Consider the following 15,694-nt stretch of genomic DNA (forward strand, 5'->3'; position numbering starts at 1 on the left):
GCAATAAATTATTAGTAATAAAGTCAGAAACCAAATTCTCTTTCCTGAGATCATTTTTCAGTGACCATGTATTTACCAATGTGCATATTTGAAGGAAGGTCTGTGTTTCAGTTTTTCTACAAAGACAGACCATGGAGGGGAAAGATGACCCTTGTTGGCTAAGGAGCCAGCAGAAGAAGCAAGTTTTCTCATTCAACAGATATTTCCTAAGCCCCTGTTGTATGTGCCAGGCATTATGCAAAGCTCTGATGATGCAGTAATACTCAGCTGGGCAAGAGAGAAAATAAACAGTTGTATCAGAAAAATTGGAAACCTTAGACCAAGATTTGATAGACTAATAGAAGTTTTACAACAGACATATAGTATCTGCACTTTTTGGCTATCCCTATAGTAATTTGTTCCTAGTAGATAAAGAAGCCCAAGTCATACCCTAATGGGAGATAAGTAGGGGAATAATAGGTCTGACTGCCATGTTAGATAACCTATAGTGTGGGCTGTGAGCCAGAGAGGGTGGAGGCAGAGATACTAGTAAGACATTTGCTAGATTCTAACAGCCAGAAAGGTAAAAAGACACTGTCAAAGTGTATTATGTTGCCTACTACTTAGCAGTACATTGTGAGCAATCTGTTTGCAAACTATAGAGATGACAGTTGAGATAGAGCAGTAAGAATTAACTATCATATTTCCTTGAATGTCAGATGCCATCTTTTCTGAGACAGGGTTTCCCCTTATAGCCCAGGCTGGCCTCAAAGTCATGATCCTCCTGAGTGCTGGGATTACAGGCACTTGCCAGACCTATTTTAAGATACAATTTTATGTACTAATAAGCAAAACATTTAGCTGGGGATGTAGGTCACTGGTCTAGTACTTCCCTGGCATGTCCAAGCTCTTTGGTTCCATGGTAGGTACTGGGAAGATTTTAAGAAATAATGAACTAGGCATGGTCACACATGCCTGAACTAAACAGGAGGATCTTGATTTCAAGTCCATCCTGGGCTACAAAGCGAGACCTTGTCTCAAAAAACAAGTCTAGGGGGATGTAGCTCAGTGGTAGAGTGCTTGCCTAACATATGTAAGGCCCTGGGTTCAATCCCTAACACCACAAAAAAAAACTTGCCAGTTATGATCCAGTGAATCCTAATGTTGCTGTTAAAAAAATGGAAAAAAAATACATTTTTAAATCAGTGAAATACCATAAAATGAACTAAGTATATTGTTACAAAAATATTAAACTTAGATTGAGACGTAGGTTGAGATTCAGACTTCGCCATTTATTAGTTTTGCTCAGACATACTTCTAAAAATGTATTCGTTCTTGGAGTTAAGCTGAACTGAGATCACATACTTGGAAACTTGTCACTTGCTGCTAGTCATGCCTTGGCTTTGTCTTATTTAGCAAAGAGGCCTTGAGATGCATGCTCCTGATTCTTTGTGTCTTGATGATGGGGGCAAGGGGAGAGTTCTGGAGGCTAGTCTGGCTAGTCTTTGAGGAAGGAATTTCTGAATTTGATTCCTTCATCTGAGAGACCCTTTATATTCTCCCAAAGATCTCCTTGCTGTAGCTCTCTCTACAGCTGTAAATAAACAGATTCCAAGAATGGAGTTAGAATACAACAATACAAAAGGTGGTACTTGCCTGACAGAGTCTATAAAATGACCAAAACTAGAGTAAGCAGTAAGGACCCAGCTACTCTGGGAGGCAGATGTTCCCCTTTGTTAGTAAAGACAGGTAAACCAAAGTGCAGTGTTAAAGACTTGCCCATACTCATGCAATGAGGTGGAACAGACTGTGACACTTAAGTTTTGGACTCCTCCCAAAGGTGACAAGGCTTCCCCCGTCCTCCCCACCCCTCCCCCCGCCCCCACTTTGTCCTGACCTGCCCAGACCTGTAGTTGCTGCCCAGGGAGCTAAGGCTCCTCCCCAAACAAACTTTAATGCAGAGATCTAGCCTTTCCCCTCTCTGCCTGTGGCTTTCTGTCTCTTTGTCATCCTCTGCCTTCCTGCTGCCCTCTGCCTTAGCTGCAGAACTTGTGTGGCCTCAGGAAAACGGGTCCCATCCCATGGCCTCCACTGAGGAGCCAGGGCTCCTGCCTTGTGGGTCCTGTGACATGGTTTTCCGCTCCTGGGCCTTGTTGGCCACACACACTCAGCGCTTCTGCATTGGCCGCTTGACCCAGGAGGTGACCCTTGGAGCACAACCCTCAGTAGCCTCTGAACCACGGAGCACGTTGGTAAGGACTGCCTCTGTGGCCGGGAGTGGGTATTCCAGCCGGCTGGACTCAGGATTGTTCATCTTACACTGACCCCAGGTTGTGTCACAAGAACTCCAGGGCCACTCAGACCAGGAAGCCAGCAAGTCTGCTCTAAAAAGGTTAACAGACGAGGTACACCCCCTCCCCCAAGCCTTCCTCAGGGCGTCAACCTTGGAGAGCCCTCCACCCCGCAGACCTCCAGCTTATACAAGGGCGGATCACTATTACCTCCAGGTGCACTGGCTGCGGCTGTCCCTGCAGGACGTGCGACCCTGGGTAACCGAGGGACGCACCCCCGAGGCTTCAGGGAGCCCTGAGGAGCGGCTGCGGGTACTGCAGGGGACTCGCGCCCGGCGCATGGCGGAGAGCGAAATACGGGGCCGAGCTTTGGAGAGGCGCGGCGAGGGTGAGCGAGAAAGGGGGGCTAGAGGCCGCCCACCCGTTGCCGAGCCTTATTCGCGTCCCTTACTCCCCCAGAACTAAAACGGCGACTTCAGGGTGTAGCCCGGGCTCGGGGCGGGACGTCCTGCCTACTCGGCCTGGAGCGTGAGCTTCAGAAACTTCGGACAGAGGCCGGGCGGACGCGAGGGGCCCTGCAGGCGTTGGGGGCGCGCGTGCTGGAGCTACAGCCCAAGACAGGGTGAGACCCAGGCCATCCCAGCGCCGAGCGGGGGCGGGGCGGCGGGAGACCGGGCGGAAGTGACGTCGTCTCCCTGCGCCAGGACCCAGCCGAAAGCCTGGCGAGACGCTGAACTGTGTGTCCCGGAGCTGCAGGCCAACCCGGGAACCCTGACCGCCGAGATCGGGTGAGGGCCAGGCCACGGGACATATATGGGGTGAAGCGCTGTTCAGTCTGGGCAAGAATGCCTCTTACTCCCTAGGGCCCTGCATGAGGCCTACGTGCACGGTGGAGGCCGGGACCCTAGTGTTCTGGGCAAGATGAAGCAGTTGCAAGTGGAAGCTTCAGCATTGGAGTTGCGGCGGTCGCGGCACCGCAGGGGTGAGCTGAAGGGGCCAACCTGGATGACCTCTCGGCTGTGGGACGTGGGAGGAGAAAATGGCGTGAGGGAGGGCATCATTGGCAGGCAAAAGCCCAGGGTAGGAAACCTGGGTGGTCTTTGGGACTGGAGCTAGAATGTGAGCTGACAGGTCCACACTTGTCCAGAGAGCCCTATCACTGGGGAGCTGCGCAGAACCAGATCTAGCTACTGTCAAAGGTGACAGGTCAGACTTTTCACCACAGAAAAGTCAAGCACCACCTCGGGGCAGCTTCTAGTAGTGGAAGCGGAAAACCGGCGCTTGGAGGCAGAAATTCTGGCATTGCAGATGCTGAGGGGCCCGGGCTGGGCACCCTGGGGTCAGTGAAAACCATAGCCTCGTTCTAGCCCATCCTACAGGGGTGGAGGGATCATGCATGGGGAATGACACCCACGTGTGTGCTCTGCCCATTCGTGTTGATGCACCTCTCCATGTGTCTACCTATGTCTCTGTTATTCCCGAGACTTTAGCCCAATTACCTGCTTCCTAACTAACTCTCTCTATTCCTAGAGCCTGGAGAACCACGACTCCTGGCTGATCCCTGCCCCCATCTGAGGGGCAGGAGAGACCCCCAACTCCTCCCTCCACCAGTGGCGCCCCCGCTGCCACCACTTCCAGGCTCCACCAACGTCCAGATTTTCAGTGGTGCTGCAAAGGCTGTGAGGACCTGGGGGAGTGGGACTCCAAGTGGGCTCTGTGCAGCTGGGGAAGCATAGAAAGCTCCAGGCTTTCTCTCTTCCCTACAGCAGCTGCTTCCTGGAGCCATGACCAGAAACCTGAGCCTCCTGCCAGCATCTGATGTTCTAGGCCCTGCACCTTATGACCCTGGGTGAGACTCTGCTCCCTCCCTAGACAACATGACTTGGCCACTACTGGGTACTTGAGGAGATTAAGGGTTGGCCAACTGGCTGGGTGTGGGAAGGGTGAAGAGCTTATTGTTTTGTGTGTGCTAAGACTTTATGTTTCCTCCAGGGCTGGCCTTGTCATTTTCTATGACTTTCTGCGGGGCCTTGAGGCTTCTTGGATTTGGGTGCAACTAATGATTGGTTTGGCCAAAGACGGACAGCATACAGGCGGGACCACTGCATTGCCCCCAGCCCTTTGCTTGCCCCCACCTCTAGCTCCTGGGCCTGTGGGTAACTGTGCTATCCTTGCCAGCAGGCAGCCTGTGCCCAGGTCAGTAGATAGGGGCTATGACTAGAGTGCTTTTTGAGACTTCCCCCTCATTAGGTTTTTCTCATGTGTACATAGGGACCATTGGCCCTAAGGAAGGGCTGAGTCTTAGGAAATCCCTAATTAGGGCATTCACCTCTGGCTTCTGACACTCTTTTTTGGTTGTTCTGCAGACTGCCCCCATCACCACCGGTATCTTTGGTCTGTGAACTACAGGCCTGTCAGGGACTGGCCTGGGCTAGAGCGTCAGTACCAAAGGCTTGGGCCTCACTAGTACTATTTGACCGGGATCAGCGGGTGCTAAGTGGCCATTGGCGCCTCCCACTTAGGGCCCTTCCTCTGGACCCCAGCTTCAGCCTTGGGCAGCTGAATGGGATTCCCCAGGTGAGTGTGAAGAGTGGGGACTGAATCTCCAAGGTACAGATGGAGTACCATTTCACCTCTCCCCAGGCAGGTCAGGCAGAGCTCTTCCTGAGGCTGGTGAATGCAAGAGATGCAGATGTCCAGGCATTGGCAGAAATCAGTCCAGAAAATGCCCAGGAATACCAGTACCCACCACTGGTGAGGATCCAGTTACAGTTTAGGGACAGGTGGTGGGGTTGTCAAGCTTCTGTTGGATAATAACCAGGCCTACCAAATGCTTTCTGCGTTCTCACTTGATCCTTGTACCTCCATATCACCCTGAAGATACCAAAACAAGAACTTCCTTTTAACATCATCCTTTAATTTCCCTAACTTTGTTTTATATTAAGTAGTTAAGATGCCAAGGTAGTTCAGCTCCAGAACCTGTGCTCTTTACCTGTCTGGTTAATGAGCTGCCTTCTCACATTCCACAGGTGTCCAGCTCATCTTCACTGGAAACCAACTGGCTCACCCCTAATGCTGGCTTTGCTGATCCCCCACCTCCTGTAAAGGAGCCCTCTGGCAGTCAAGGATAAAGAGTTAGGGCTCTCACCCCAGCTTTGACCCATCCCCACTGGGTTTCTGAGTTCAGACCTGCAGCTTTTCTAACCAGTGTTCTGATATAGGGTCTAAAGGTAAATACAATGAATTCCAACCACAGCAAAGTTCATCAAGTATTTACATTTCTGAAAGGGAGTAGGGTTTTACTAAAACCAGTTTTATTGCCAAACTTCTTCAAATCCCAGCTTCCTCAGGATTTCTGCCCAGAAGCCTTTTATCCAGACTCTCAGCCTCCATACACAGGGAATGCCTGAGATTTAGTAGGACAGATTCCAGGATAAGCCCTCAACCCAGTAACATTCCAACCAAGTAGGAGCTCAAATGCCAGATTTTTATATTGGGCCTAGCCCCAGATCCCAATGTCACCAAAAACTGGGAGCCACGTGTGTTGGACTCAGGTAGGAGAACACGTAACACAAGGGCGTCTCTAAGAAGTCAGATTAAGCCAGTGTCTACAGCCAACTGTTAGTAACCAGCTCAGAGAAATATTTTGTTGAGAAAAAACAAACTGAAAAATGGGGTTGACTTAGGAGTTCAGTACAGCTCTTGTCTTCTACATTGGATTGTTAAAACCACAGGTTCTAACCCACTTCAACAACATGGGCAAATCAAATTTTGCCTTGTCAGATTCATAAACTACAAGTGTTATCAGGTCAGAGGCAGCTCAGTCGGAGTCTCATACAAGCCCTGTACACTGGACATCAGTGAGAGCCCAGTGAGCTGGCATTAGTATCGATGCCCAGACTATTATCCCTGGACTGGACATCCAAGAGCTGCTGGGTCAGTTTCTGCCTCCCAGTTCCATGTTCCGCACTAAAATGTTCCAGGCAGCCCAGAATCCCAATGTAAGATCTCTAAACACAATTCTAGACCACAAGCTTTTTTTAGCATCTTTTATTTTTATGAGTCAAAACTGCAGACAGTGTAACAGTTCCAAGCATTGACATTTCTCAGCCTTTTTACACAGAAGATAGGTAACAAAGTTAAACTGCCAGCCTCCCCCATACATTCTTCCAACATCACCTCCTTAGTCTCTGCCCCTTTCCAACCAGTGTGCTTAGTTCCCTGCAGTTAAACACCCCTTTCCTCAGTGATCATTTCCCCTCGTCTTCAGAGTTCTTTTTCCAGGATAGGATTATGACCCTGAATGCAGACAAAGGCGAACAGAAGATAGGTACTACCCAATGCCAGGTTCACAGTCAAAGTCCATCATCAATTGTCAACACCAAACAGCAAAATCTTCACCAAGTTTTTTTGTAGCCCCCCTCCAGGGACAGCACCACTTAAAGTTTTCGAGATAGCTTAATTCAGTCAAGTATCTGACAAAGAAATATAGCACCAATGGAAGATGAAGGGCTACAGAGACACTTGATTTGATTACCTCCAAATAAGAGTAATTTGAGTTACAACATCCAATGAGATCAATACAGAAGATAAAACAAAGGAAGGAAGGGAACACCTTTGGCCACTATATAAAACCTGGAGTGCCCCAAGGCACAGATTCAGCCAGTATTTAAGAAAAAAGCCATCAAAGCCTCACCTTTGCTTACAATCTTTATTGAAGTTATACAAAAAGAATTCCCAAAAGTGAAAAAATACATTATATACAAAAACACTTTCCCTTGGAAGTTTCTGCTCCCTCTCTTAACATGCAGTGCTTTCAACTGTAGCTCCAGCCTCTACTGCTGCCCGACTTTCAGCCTGATTCTCAGCCTGAAAGGCAAACAGGAAACATGGGCATAAGTGACGCTGGTTTAAGCCATTCCATGAAGACCAGGCTTCCATCAGAGGAAGTGAACACAAGTCCCCCAAACTCTGCTTTGCAACTTGCTCCCTATATTGAGGGCAAGGGCCACAAAATAAAGATCATTTCCTAAATTATCTTGTGATTTAAACTGACAAAGCCAATAATCACCCATCACGTAGAAAAGATTAAGCAGAAATGACCCAAAGGTTTTGTTGCTCAGGTTCCTTATACATTTAACAGGAACCTGTTTGCCAGACATCTGTTTTCTACACATCCCTGCTTAACTGCCCACCTCTTCCTCCATGTTTTCTGAAACTTCATTTCCACTGGGGACAGCATCCCCACTGCCTCCATTCACCTCCGGCTCTTGTTTGGCTTTCTTTGCATCATCTTTCCGGGGGCTCTCTTCCTCTGGTTTTCTCTAAAGATATAATTGTGAAGGCACCATAAACTTAAGTCTAAGTGTTTTTAAAAACACAAGTGCAAAACATTTCCAAAACCCCTTTATCACAAATATCCCGAACACCAGGACTCACAGTCTAAGAGTGTCTCCCTAGTCACAGGGCAGATGCAGCCTATACTCAACAGAACAAATCAGTCTGTCCCAACGTATCATATTTAAAAGCATGATGGAATACAGGTGAGTAGAGTTGTGGATAGTAACAGAGCATAAATATGAATTCCTGTATTTCCAGTAAATAAACAAAGCAGGAGTAAAAATCTCCCAAGAGAAAATTGTTGGAACTATACAAAAAGCAGACATAGGAGGTTTTGGGATTTTTGTTTTTGTTATTTTGGACTGTCGAGTGACCACCTTTGTAAAATGAGTGTCTCACTGCACCTACCACTAGTGTATTACTTGGGACCCCCACCATACAACAAATCAGACTCAGAAAAAGAGCAAAAAGAAAAAATTTACCTTCTTCCTGACAAGGTGGGAAATATCAGTCACACAATTTGATGAGGAAGCACCATCTGTTGGTTTTCTACTGGCAATCTAGCAAAAAAAGACGGCTTTGTTAGCAATGTATAAGCTATGAGACCTTCAGTGAAGCCTAATATTAAGTGACAAAAACACCTGAATACCCACCATGGAGACTGAAGAGCCTCCTCCACTAGGAGTGAAACCTGAAGTAGAGCTCTCCACCTGTGTGAGAGATGACAAACCCAAGTAGGTTCTAGAACAGAACCCAGGCCACCCAGTCTTATAACATGTACTCATCATCTAAGAATCTGATTAAGATGTGAAATGCTAGTGGCCTCCATGTAGTAACAAGGTCTTCCACACACATACACACCAAGGAAATAGGCAGAAAACAGATATTAAACTATACCTTCACATCCTATCTCCAAGATAGAAACTTCCCTGAAATTTGGTGTTAAAAGCTCTCAATGACTCACTGATCTATATACCATAGCTCTCAGAGAGTAAAATAATAGCTTTCATTTATTAAGCAATTCCAATTTGTTGGAGACTGTCAAAAGTATTTTACATATAAGCAGCATCCCCATTTTATAGTTTAAATCACACAAATAAAGTAGCAGAGACAGAATTCAAAACCCAGACGGTCTGGCTCTAGAGCCAATTCTCTAACCACTGTTTAATAAGGACTAATTAGATAAACTCTCACAATCTTTCTGATCACCAGCTCCATGGAAACCAAGTCATGATGAAAAGTTCCTAGCAAAATATTAACGGGATACCAATTATGCTATTATGAAAACATTAAGAGGAAACTGAACGAACCAGAGTAGCTTTCAGAGCCAATTCAGCTACATTCCCACTACGCTGGGACTCCTTTGCATCCTCTATCTTCTCTCTAATTTCAGGTAGCAGTTCCTTCAGCTCCTCAATTTCTTTCTCATATTCAGAAAATGATCCTCCAGTCTCCTTCATCTGTTCATTTAGTACAGCTACAAAGAACAGACTGTCAGTAATAATTACCACAAAAAAAAATCCATTTTTTAAATCTAGTCAATTGCTGGATTAACATCATAAGGCAGATACTTGCTCACTTACCCATTCTCTTCTCAATGACTTCAATAGATTTGCTGAACTGTGCCACTGCCTCATCATACTGAGAGTTATACCCATAGGCCAAGCCCAACTGGTAGTGTGTCTCTGCAAGGAGACGGTCATGGGCTTCCAGATATTGCTCCTGCAGGTTTAGGCAAGCCTGGAACTCCTCCACAGCTTGAATATAGTTCTCTAATGAAGAGAAACAGCACAATTGGATGGCATTTAATATAAAGTCCAGAACTGAAACTCATTCTTTAAATGTACCCTCCTCATTTTACATTTCAGTTTTTAGTATATCTAGGATCCTTTGCTACAAAGAAAGACAAAACTGAGTCTTAAAGATCCTACTAAAAGAAAGAGCCGAGGATGTAGTTCTGTGGCAGAGTGTTTGCCTATCATGTAGAAGGCCCTGGGTTTCATCCCCAGTATTGAAATGAAAGACAAACTAAAATCCTACTATAAAAGGGGCTTGGGGTACAGATCTCAGTGGTACAGTATTTGAGGCCCTGACTTTGATCCTTACCCAAAATGAAAAACTACTGCACTGTCAGATTATCACTTTAAAGATTGTTCAAAGGACTAGGACTGTAGGGAACCCAAATCTGTCTTTTTTGTTGTTGTTTGTTACAGGGTTGTTACATAGCCCACGCTGGCCTCTAATTTATGATACTCCTGCCTCAGTATTAGGTGTCTTTTTATGGGTGATCTCACCCAACTAAGCTCAATCAAGCTGGATTCTAAAGAAACCTATTATAGGGAAAATGGGGGCATGAGGGAGGTTAAAGACAACTATAAAATGAAAAATGAATTACCAGATTCAACACTAACTTCTCCAAGTTTAAGATGTGCCTGTGCAGCATAAAGTTGGGCTTCTTTTGTCTCTTGCCTAAAAGAAGGAAAGTTGATCAGAAAAACTTCAATGGTATTTGTCTAACCCTAACTGCTTTCTATTTTCAACCAAATTCCCAACCTGAGCCTAGAAGCACCGAGAGTTTTACCTTTTAAAAATGATCTTTGCTAAATCCAGCATATCCCAGGCAAGCTCTAGGTTCCCAATCTCCTCCTCTTCATTTTCTTGAAGAGACTAAAGTATATCCAAATCATTGGTATTAGGCAGAAATACAAGACAGGCATCTTTTTTATTGTACACATCTAAATGTATAATTTAGTATGGCTTGAAAAAAAAATTAATTGCAATTCAAAATTCAGACTTTCTCCCTCAAGCCTATAGAAAGGGTCCCTATAAGGTTTAAGGTTTCTATCTTAAGTTATCACCTTACATCAGTGAAATGGAACAGTGATGTGTTGGGTCCTCAAGATAAAACAGATCTGCCCATTCTAAGCATGAACAAAGGGTTCCCAATCCCTAACCAAGAAGCAGCTACCTAAGTAACCATGGCTATGTTAAGTAACCTTTAGTCCAATAAATAGGTAAGAGAATTGAATGAATAACCACTTACTTTATTGTCAAGAACTGATTCATTTGGTATTTCTTCAGCCTTGTCATTTTCTTTGTCCTCTTCTTCTGAACCTTCAATTTCTACAAACAAAAATTCCTCAGTATTGAGAATATAACTAAGGATGTATCGGTCCTACATTCTGAGATAGGACAGGCCAGATACTAATCTGTCAGTTAACATTTGATCTGAACATATAAAGTCAGTGGTTACAGTCTAATTCAAGTCTAACATAGACTTAGAATGTGTAACCTTATAGTCTACAGGTCAGACCTTCAGTGATTAAAAGACTGAGCATTTTATTGTAAAAGTTAACCTGACATCATTTGGAATGAGGCTGATTAGCTGCCTCCTCTTATTCACTGGGTAGAAGCTCCCATCTATTCAGTCAAAAGTAGGAAAAGGTCTTATTAGTCACTGTTTCTAGTTTCTTTGCCACTTGTTAGAAAATACAAGTTGGGGGAAGTACCAAAAGTTAAATTATTCCAGTCCATTCAGAAAAAGAAATGCTCAAGAAACTAGCTTTCCCACAACAACACAGCTATGGAGAAAAAAGCATAGTCCTAACCAACTCTCACCAATGAGCATGTCACAGTCTCCAGCCAGCTCTGAAAATGTGAATAAACCATTATTTGAAATGATTCTATTTAAATTTATAGCCATATCAACTCCTATCTTAAAGCATCTTATTTGTAAAGCAATGCTACTTCACAATGAGAACAGGCATGGAAAATTCCTATATATTACAATTTACTAGCACAAACTATAAAGTCCTCTCAGAACTATCTACAAATTACAACCTGGTTACCATCTACAGCATCTAACCCTTTTTATCAAGCTCACTTTTCACCTGTGCTGTGACTATGTAATTCAGTGCTTCTGAAATCTATCTTTTTTATGTGGATTTAGTTCCCAAGTTTCAACAAGACAGGGGTTTTTATTAACTACCCATCTTCAGCAGAATATCTAAGATCTACTAAAGGAGATCTATACCTACTTCTCATAATACCCAAACCATCAAAAAAAATTAACTGGTATTGTTATTCTATATTCATAAAATAAATAGTTGTGTGGTTTTTGTTTTGTTTTTTGTATTTATTCCATAGTTTTATTTCTTTTGTTTTGAGGGAGGGCAGTACTGGGGTTTGAACTCTGGGCCTCATGCTTGCTAGGCAGGCACTCTACCACTTGAGCCACTCCACCAGTCCAATAGATAGGGATGTAAAAAAAGAATTTTGTGCTCAAACCTAGGCCCTTCCACATGCCAAGAAAGCACTCTATCTATCACTGAACTATATCCTCGGTCCCTACAAGATTAGTGTGGACTACTGTTGTCACATAAGAGGAACAAAGCATAGGAAGTAGCTGAGCCCTAGAGCCAGCCTAAGTACCCAGAACCCTCTTTACTAGCTATGTAACTAGGGCAAATTACTTAACCTCTTTCTCCCATTTCTGTATTTTCAAAATATGGAAACTATACTATTTTTTACTAAGTAGAAAAGTATCTGCCATATAACACTTAAAAATGTCATGTATAGGGCTGGGGGTATGGCACAATAGTGCTCACCTAACATGACTGAGGCCCTGAGTTCAATCTCTGGCACTGAAAAAAGGAAAAAAAAAAAAAAAAAATACAGACATCTGAGTTTTTCAAAAATTGAGAAATTTAATTCTCTGTTTTTTCCTTAAAGAATTCCTTAAGCTCAAGAAGCCTAATGGCTTCCATCAATTCACTTCTGGTTACTGTGTGCTGGCTGGAGTGCAGGGACCTGCACATAGGTAGTTTACCAGAACGATCTCTAATTATTAAAGGTGGGTCTTTGAAAATCTGTAACTTTAAGAGAACTCTTATTTAAAGTAGTCTCGCAATTATACAGAATAATAACAATTAACTAAATATACCTGTAGTTCTTAATGTCAATGTTAGATGAGTCTTAAATACAGTAGAATCCTCAACTGATAGCACAACTCAAGTCAGACATGCCAATTACTAATTAGAGGCTTATATATCTTGATGAAATTGGATCATGATTAGGCCAATAAATAGTCATACAATGCATCTACACTTGGTAACATTCTATGTAACAAAAAAATCAGTTTAGCAGCCAAAGCGAGCATGAAATGAGGCGGGGGGCGTGGTGATGACAGAAAGAGGGCTAAATAGCTAAGTTTTTTGTTGGTGGTGTTGTTATCTCTTTTGGGGGGAAGAGGGGCTCTTTTACCCAATGTGAATAAGCCTCTAAACATTTCCTGAAGACTAAAGGGCACCATATTAACTGTCTTTGTTTAAATGGCATGCCTGCTTAGTGTGCCAATTCAGTGGATTCTACTGCTCTGTTCCTGCTTCCTAAAGCAGAGAAGAGAAACCATATGAACAGTTAAGTTAAAAAACCCATAGGCATGCAAGTGAACATCCATTCAGCATTCTCTGCCAGCCTAACCCACTATTTCCCTACCTGCCCCCTCGACACACCCTCTTTTCTACCTTTTCCATCCTTTAATTGGCTAGCTAGTATGGTACAAGTTACTGGTAGCTAGCCAACTTTCAAAGATCACAAAGACCTATTTTGCAGTTAGTAAAAGCATTAGTTTATAAGCCAGCTAAAGAAAATTTGCTTTTGATTTAACTTGCTCAACTTATCACAACCTTTTAAACTACCCCCATTTTCCTTTAGCCCTTTCCTAATCCAAAGGCAGACGGAAAATCCTGAATGGAAGGCTATCTTTTACCCATGATTAGTGAGTCAAATCCAGAATGTACTCCACCCACTGTAGCTCTTGCATATCCCGGTTACCTTCACCCTCTTTCATCTGTTCTTCTCTCTCTTGTGTCTCTTCATTAGCAGCTATCTTAAATTTGTCTTCAGGTGCTTTCTTAGTAGCTCTCTGGGCTACCTTGATCTCAACCCCATCTCCAGCTGCCTCAGACTCTTGAACAGGCAGTTTTGTCTCCTCCTGGCTAGGAACCAGTTCTGCTCTAACCTCCTGTAGACCTGAATCATCTTTTGTTTCTGTCAGTCTTTCTGCAGAAGTTTGTGGTTCAATAGGAGTCTCATCTCCTGCAGCTGACAGTTTGACTGCACCATTCTCAGAGAGAACTGTAGCTTCCTGCCCTGGCTTCTCACAGACTTCTGATCCAGCCTCTGCAGCCACCACTGGTGACTCTTCAACAGAAAGCACTTCTTGCCCTACCAGTTGCTCAGCCTTTCCTGGCTCACTTTCAGAAGTAGCTACTTGCTCCTTTGGTTCATCCCCACCCACATCCACTGAATTGACTGTTGGGTCTACAGGCTGTACTTCTACCTCCACTGCACTGCCCTGCTTTTCTAGAGTCATGATAGGCTGCTCTTCTGAAGCTTCCTTTGGTTTTTCCTCTATGTTCACAATTACCTCTCCCTGCTTCTCCTGACCTCCTTTTTCACTGCATTCTTCATTTTGGAAATCAATTCCAGAAACTGATTTTCTTTCCTCAGCATCTGGTAGTTCTTGTTCTGGCTTCCCAGAAGTGACCTCAGCTTCACTCAGTCCTTCTGGTGCTGCTGCTCCTTTTGCCTCTTCAGAGGTTTCAGTTAACTGATTTGAAGTCAATTCAACTTTTTCCTGTAGCTTCTCTGCAGGCTCACTTATATCCATATCTTCTCTTCTACACTTCTCCATTTCACTCTCTTGTTCTGTATCAGTTTCAGGCTTTGACAGAGACTTGCCTTCTGTTTTTTTGGCTGCTTCTTTTTCTCCCATGGCGTCATAAACCTGTTCTCTCAACTCTTCCCTTGCTTCCTCTACATGGTTAAAGAACATGAAGCATAAACATGTCTTCGAGTTTAATGATTAAAGCATAAATGGAAACTAAAAATACATTCCCTTCAAACCCTCAAATGGCCTGGCTAAGTTTTAGCAGATGGCCTAAAAATTATGTGCCCCCTTGAGAAAAGCAAAGAAGAGTCCCAGCTAGCAGAGCAACTTATTGCAAAAGAAACCTAAACTCCATGAAATTAACACTGCATTATTTTACTTTTAGCATTCTGATTACCAGTTAGGTAAGAGATGCCAAATTTTTTATTCAAAATTATAGATCCTTGTCAGAATTATAAAACTCTAGTAGCCAAACCCAGCTTTAATTTTATTAGAGACAAAAAATGTAGAAGAGCTCCGAAAACATTACTATTATAACTGAGCTATGCAAAAATGTTTTAAGATTTTAAATCAGTAAAATATTTAATAAAACACCAATTTAAATAACCATATTTATTTGTTCAGTTAGCTAGCCTCTTACAGAAGCCTGCTATCACTTTCAGTAATGGGCTAATCCCCACTGCAGTCTCTACTACATGCAGGCATCAGCCCAAGCATCTTAGCAGAGACAAGACAAGACAAGAAAGCCCTATTTCTATCACTGTATACAAGAAATGTACGATGTCGCATCTCTTTAATGTAACATGAAACTCCACATACCTTCTATATTATCATTATTTTCTACCACAGATTCATCTTCTGTTTTTTCTCCTTCTTCCTCTTCCACATGCACACCTTCCAAGGCATTTCCCAACACTCCATTCTCCATTCTAGGAGAAGAGGAGAAAGCAAAAACATGTAACGACTAGATCCGAACAATGTATTCTAAGACACAGAATAATAATCAAGTGTATGGAATATAAAACCACATACTCAAAAAGAAAATAAATTAAAAGAATGTCAAGAAATATGCACACAACTCATTCAACCACCTGAAAAGCACTAATAAATCACTCATCAAAAGAATAAGACCTGTATTCATTCCTCTTACAACAGGGCCATAATATTTCCCAGAATTCAAATCCACCCCCACTTCTCAAGATAGTCACAATTTTCACAGCAGGTCATCAGAGTGCTATGAAAGATTACAAAAAATTTAAGTTTAGAAACTAGAAACTTATCAGAACTGAGATTAAATGGATGACAGATCATTTGCTACTTTGCATACTCTCAATATATTTTATTCTGGTTAATAAATTTGGGTGGATATTATTCAGTAACTTCCAATAGTAAGACTACTTGTCTTGGCTAG

The 15,694-nt window shown here is 43.4% G+C and overlaps 2 protein-coding genes across 11 annotated transcripts in view; one reads left to right on the plus strand and one right to left on the minus strand.

The window, feature by feature from the left end:
* On the plus strand, nucleotides 1-7,304 carry Ccdc17 (coiled-coil domain containing 17). 7 transcript variants are annotated; one of them, XR_012449926.1, is made up of 12 exons: nucleotides 1-2,231; nucleotides 2,310-2,658; nucleotides 2,730-2,892; nucleotides 2,975-3,058; nucleotides 3,134-3,252; nucleotides 3,496-3,609; nucleotides 3,801-3,949; nucleotides 4,037-4,119; nucleotides 4,263-4,466; nucleotides 4,637-4,847; nucleotides 4,918-5,024; nucleotides 5,300-7,304. XR_012449926.1 is itself a non-coding variant. In XM_074080260.1 (12 exons), exons 1-12 carry the CDS (start codon nucleotides 1,935-1,937, stop codon nucleotides 5,399-5,401), a joined length of 1,986 nt encoding a protein of 661 aa, XP_073936361.1. In that variant the 5' UTR covers nucleotides 1-1,934; the 3' UTR covers nucleotides 5,402-7,304. The 7 variants fall into 7 exon arrangements, 6 of the variants coding, with proteins under 6 accessions (XP_073936361.1, XP_073936362.1, XP_073936363.1 ...); XM_074080260.1 differs by having other exon boundaries at nucleotides 4,914-5,024; XM_074080261.1 differs by having other exon boundaries at nucleotides 4,040-4,119; nucleotides 4,914-5,024.
* Nucleotides 6,968-15,694, minus strand: part of Nasp (nuclear autoantigenic sperm protein) — a 26,909-nt gene continuing 18,182 nt past the window's right edge. Inside the window, exons 5-15 of one of the 4 annotated variants that reach the window (XM_074080257.1) lie at nucleotides 15,103-15,212; nucleotides 13,446-14,429; nucleotides 10,654-10,733; nucleotides 10,192-10,277; nucleotides 10,006-10,079; nucleotides 9,194-9,382; nucleotides 8,921-9,087; nucleotides 8,264-8,320; nucleotides 8,093-8,170; nucleotides 7,532-7,594; nucleotides 6,968-7,139 (exon numbers count right to left, since the gene is read on the minus strand). In XM_074080257.1, the coding sequence (XP_073936358.1) occupies nucleotides 7,071-7,139; nucleotides 7,532-7,594; nucleotides 8,093-8,170; nucleotides 8,264-8,320; nucleotides 8,921-9,087; nucleotides 9,194-9,382; nucleotides 10,006-10,079; nucleotides 10,192-10,277; nucleotides 10,654-10,733; nucleotides 13,446-14,429; nucleotides 15,103-15,212 (1,957 nt within the window). In that variant the 3' untranslated portion in view covers nucleotides 6,968-7,070. Of the gene's footprint in view, nucleotides 7,140-7,465; nucleotides 7,595-8,092; nucleotides 8,171-8,263; nucleotides 8,321-8,920; nucleotides 9,088-9,193; nucleotides 9,383-10,005; nucleotides 10,080-10,191; nucleotides 10,278-10,653; nucleotides 10,734-13,445; nucleotides 14,430-15,102; nucleotides 15,213-15,694 lie in introns of all 4 variants that reach the window. The other 3 variants (XM_074080255.1, XM_074080256.1, XM_074080259.1) reach the window with 3 other exon arrangements.

This window comes from Castor canadensis, chromosome 7, assembly GCF_047511655.1.
Source record: "Castor canadensis chromosome 7, mCasCan1.hap1v2, whole genome shotgun sequence".
NCBI classification, from domain to species: domain Eukaryota; kingdom Metazoa; phylum Chordata; class Mammalia; order Rodentia; family Castoridae; genus Castor; species Castor canadensis.

Coding starts and splice junctions, on each gene's coding strand:
- Ccdc17 (XM_074080260.1), top strand. CDS start 1,935: ATGCAGAGATCTAGCCTTTCCCCTCTCTGCCTGTGGCTTTCTGTCTCT. Junction 2,232..2,309: donor CTGAACCACGGAGCACGTTG/GTAAGGACTGCC, acceptor CACTGACCCCAG/GTTGTGTCACAAGAACTCCA. Junction 2,659..2,729: donor TTTGGAGAGGCGCGGCGAGG/GTGAGCGAGAAA, acceptor TTACTCCCCCAG/AACTAAAACGGCGACTTCAG.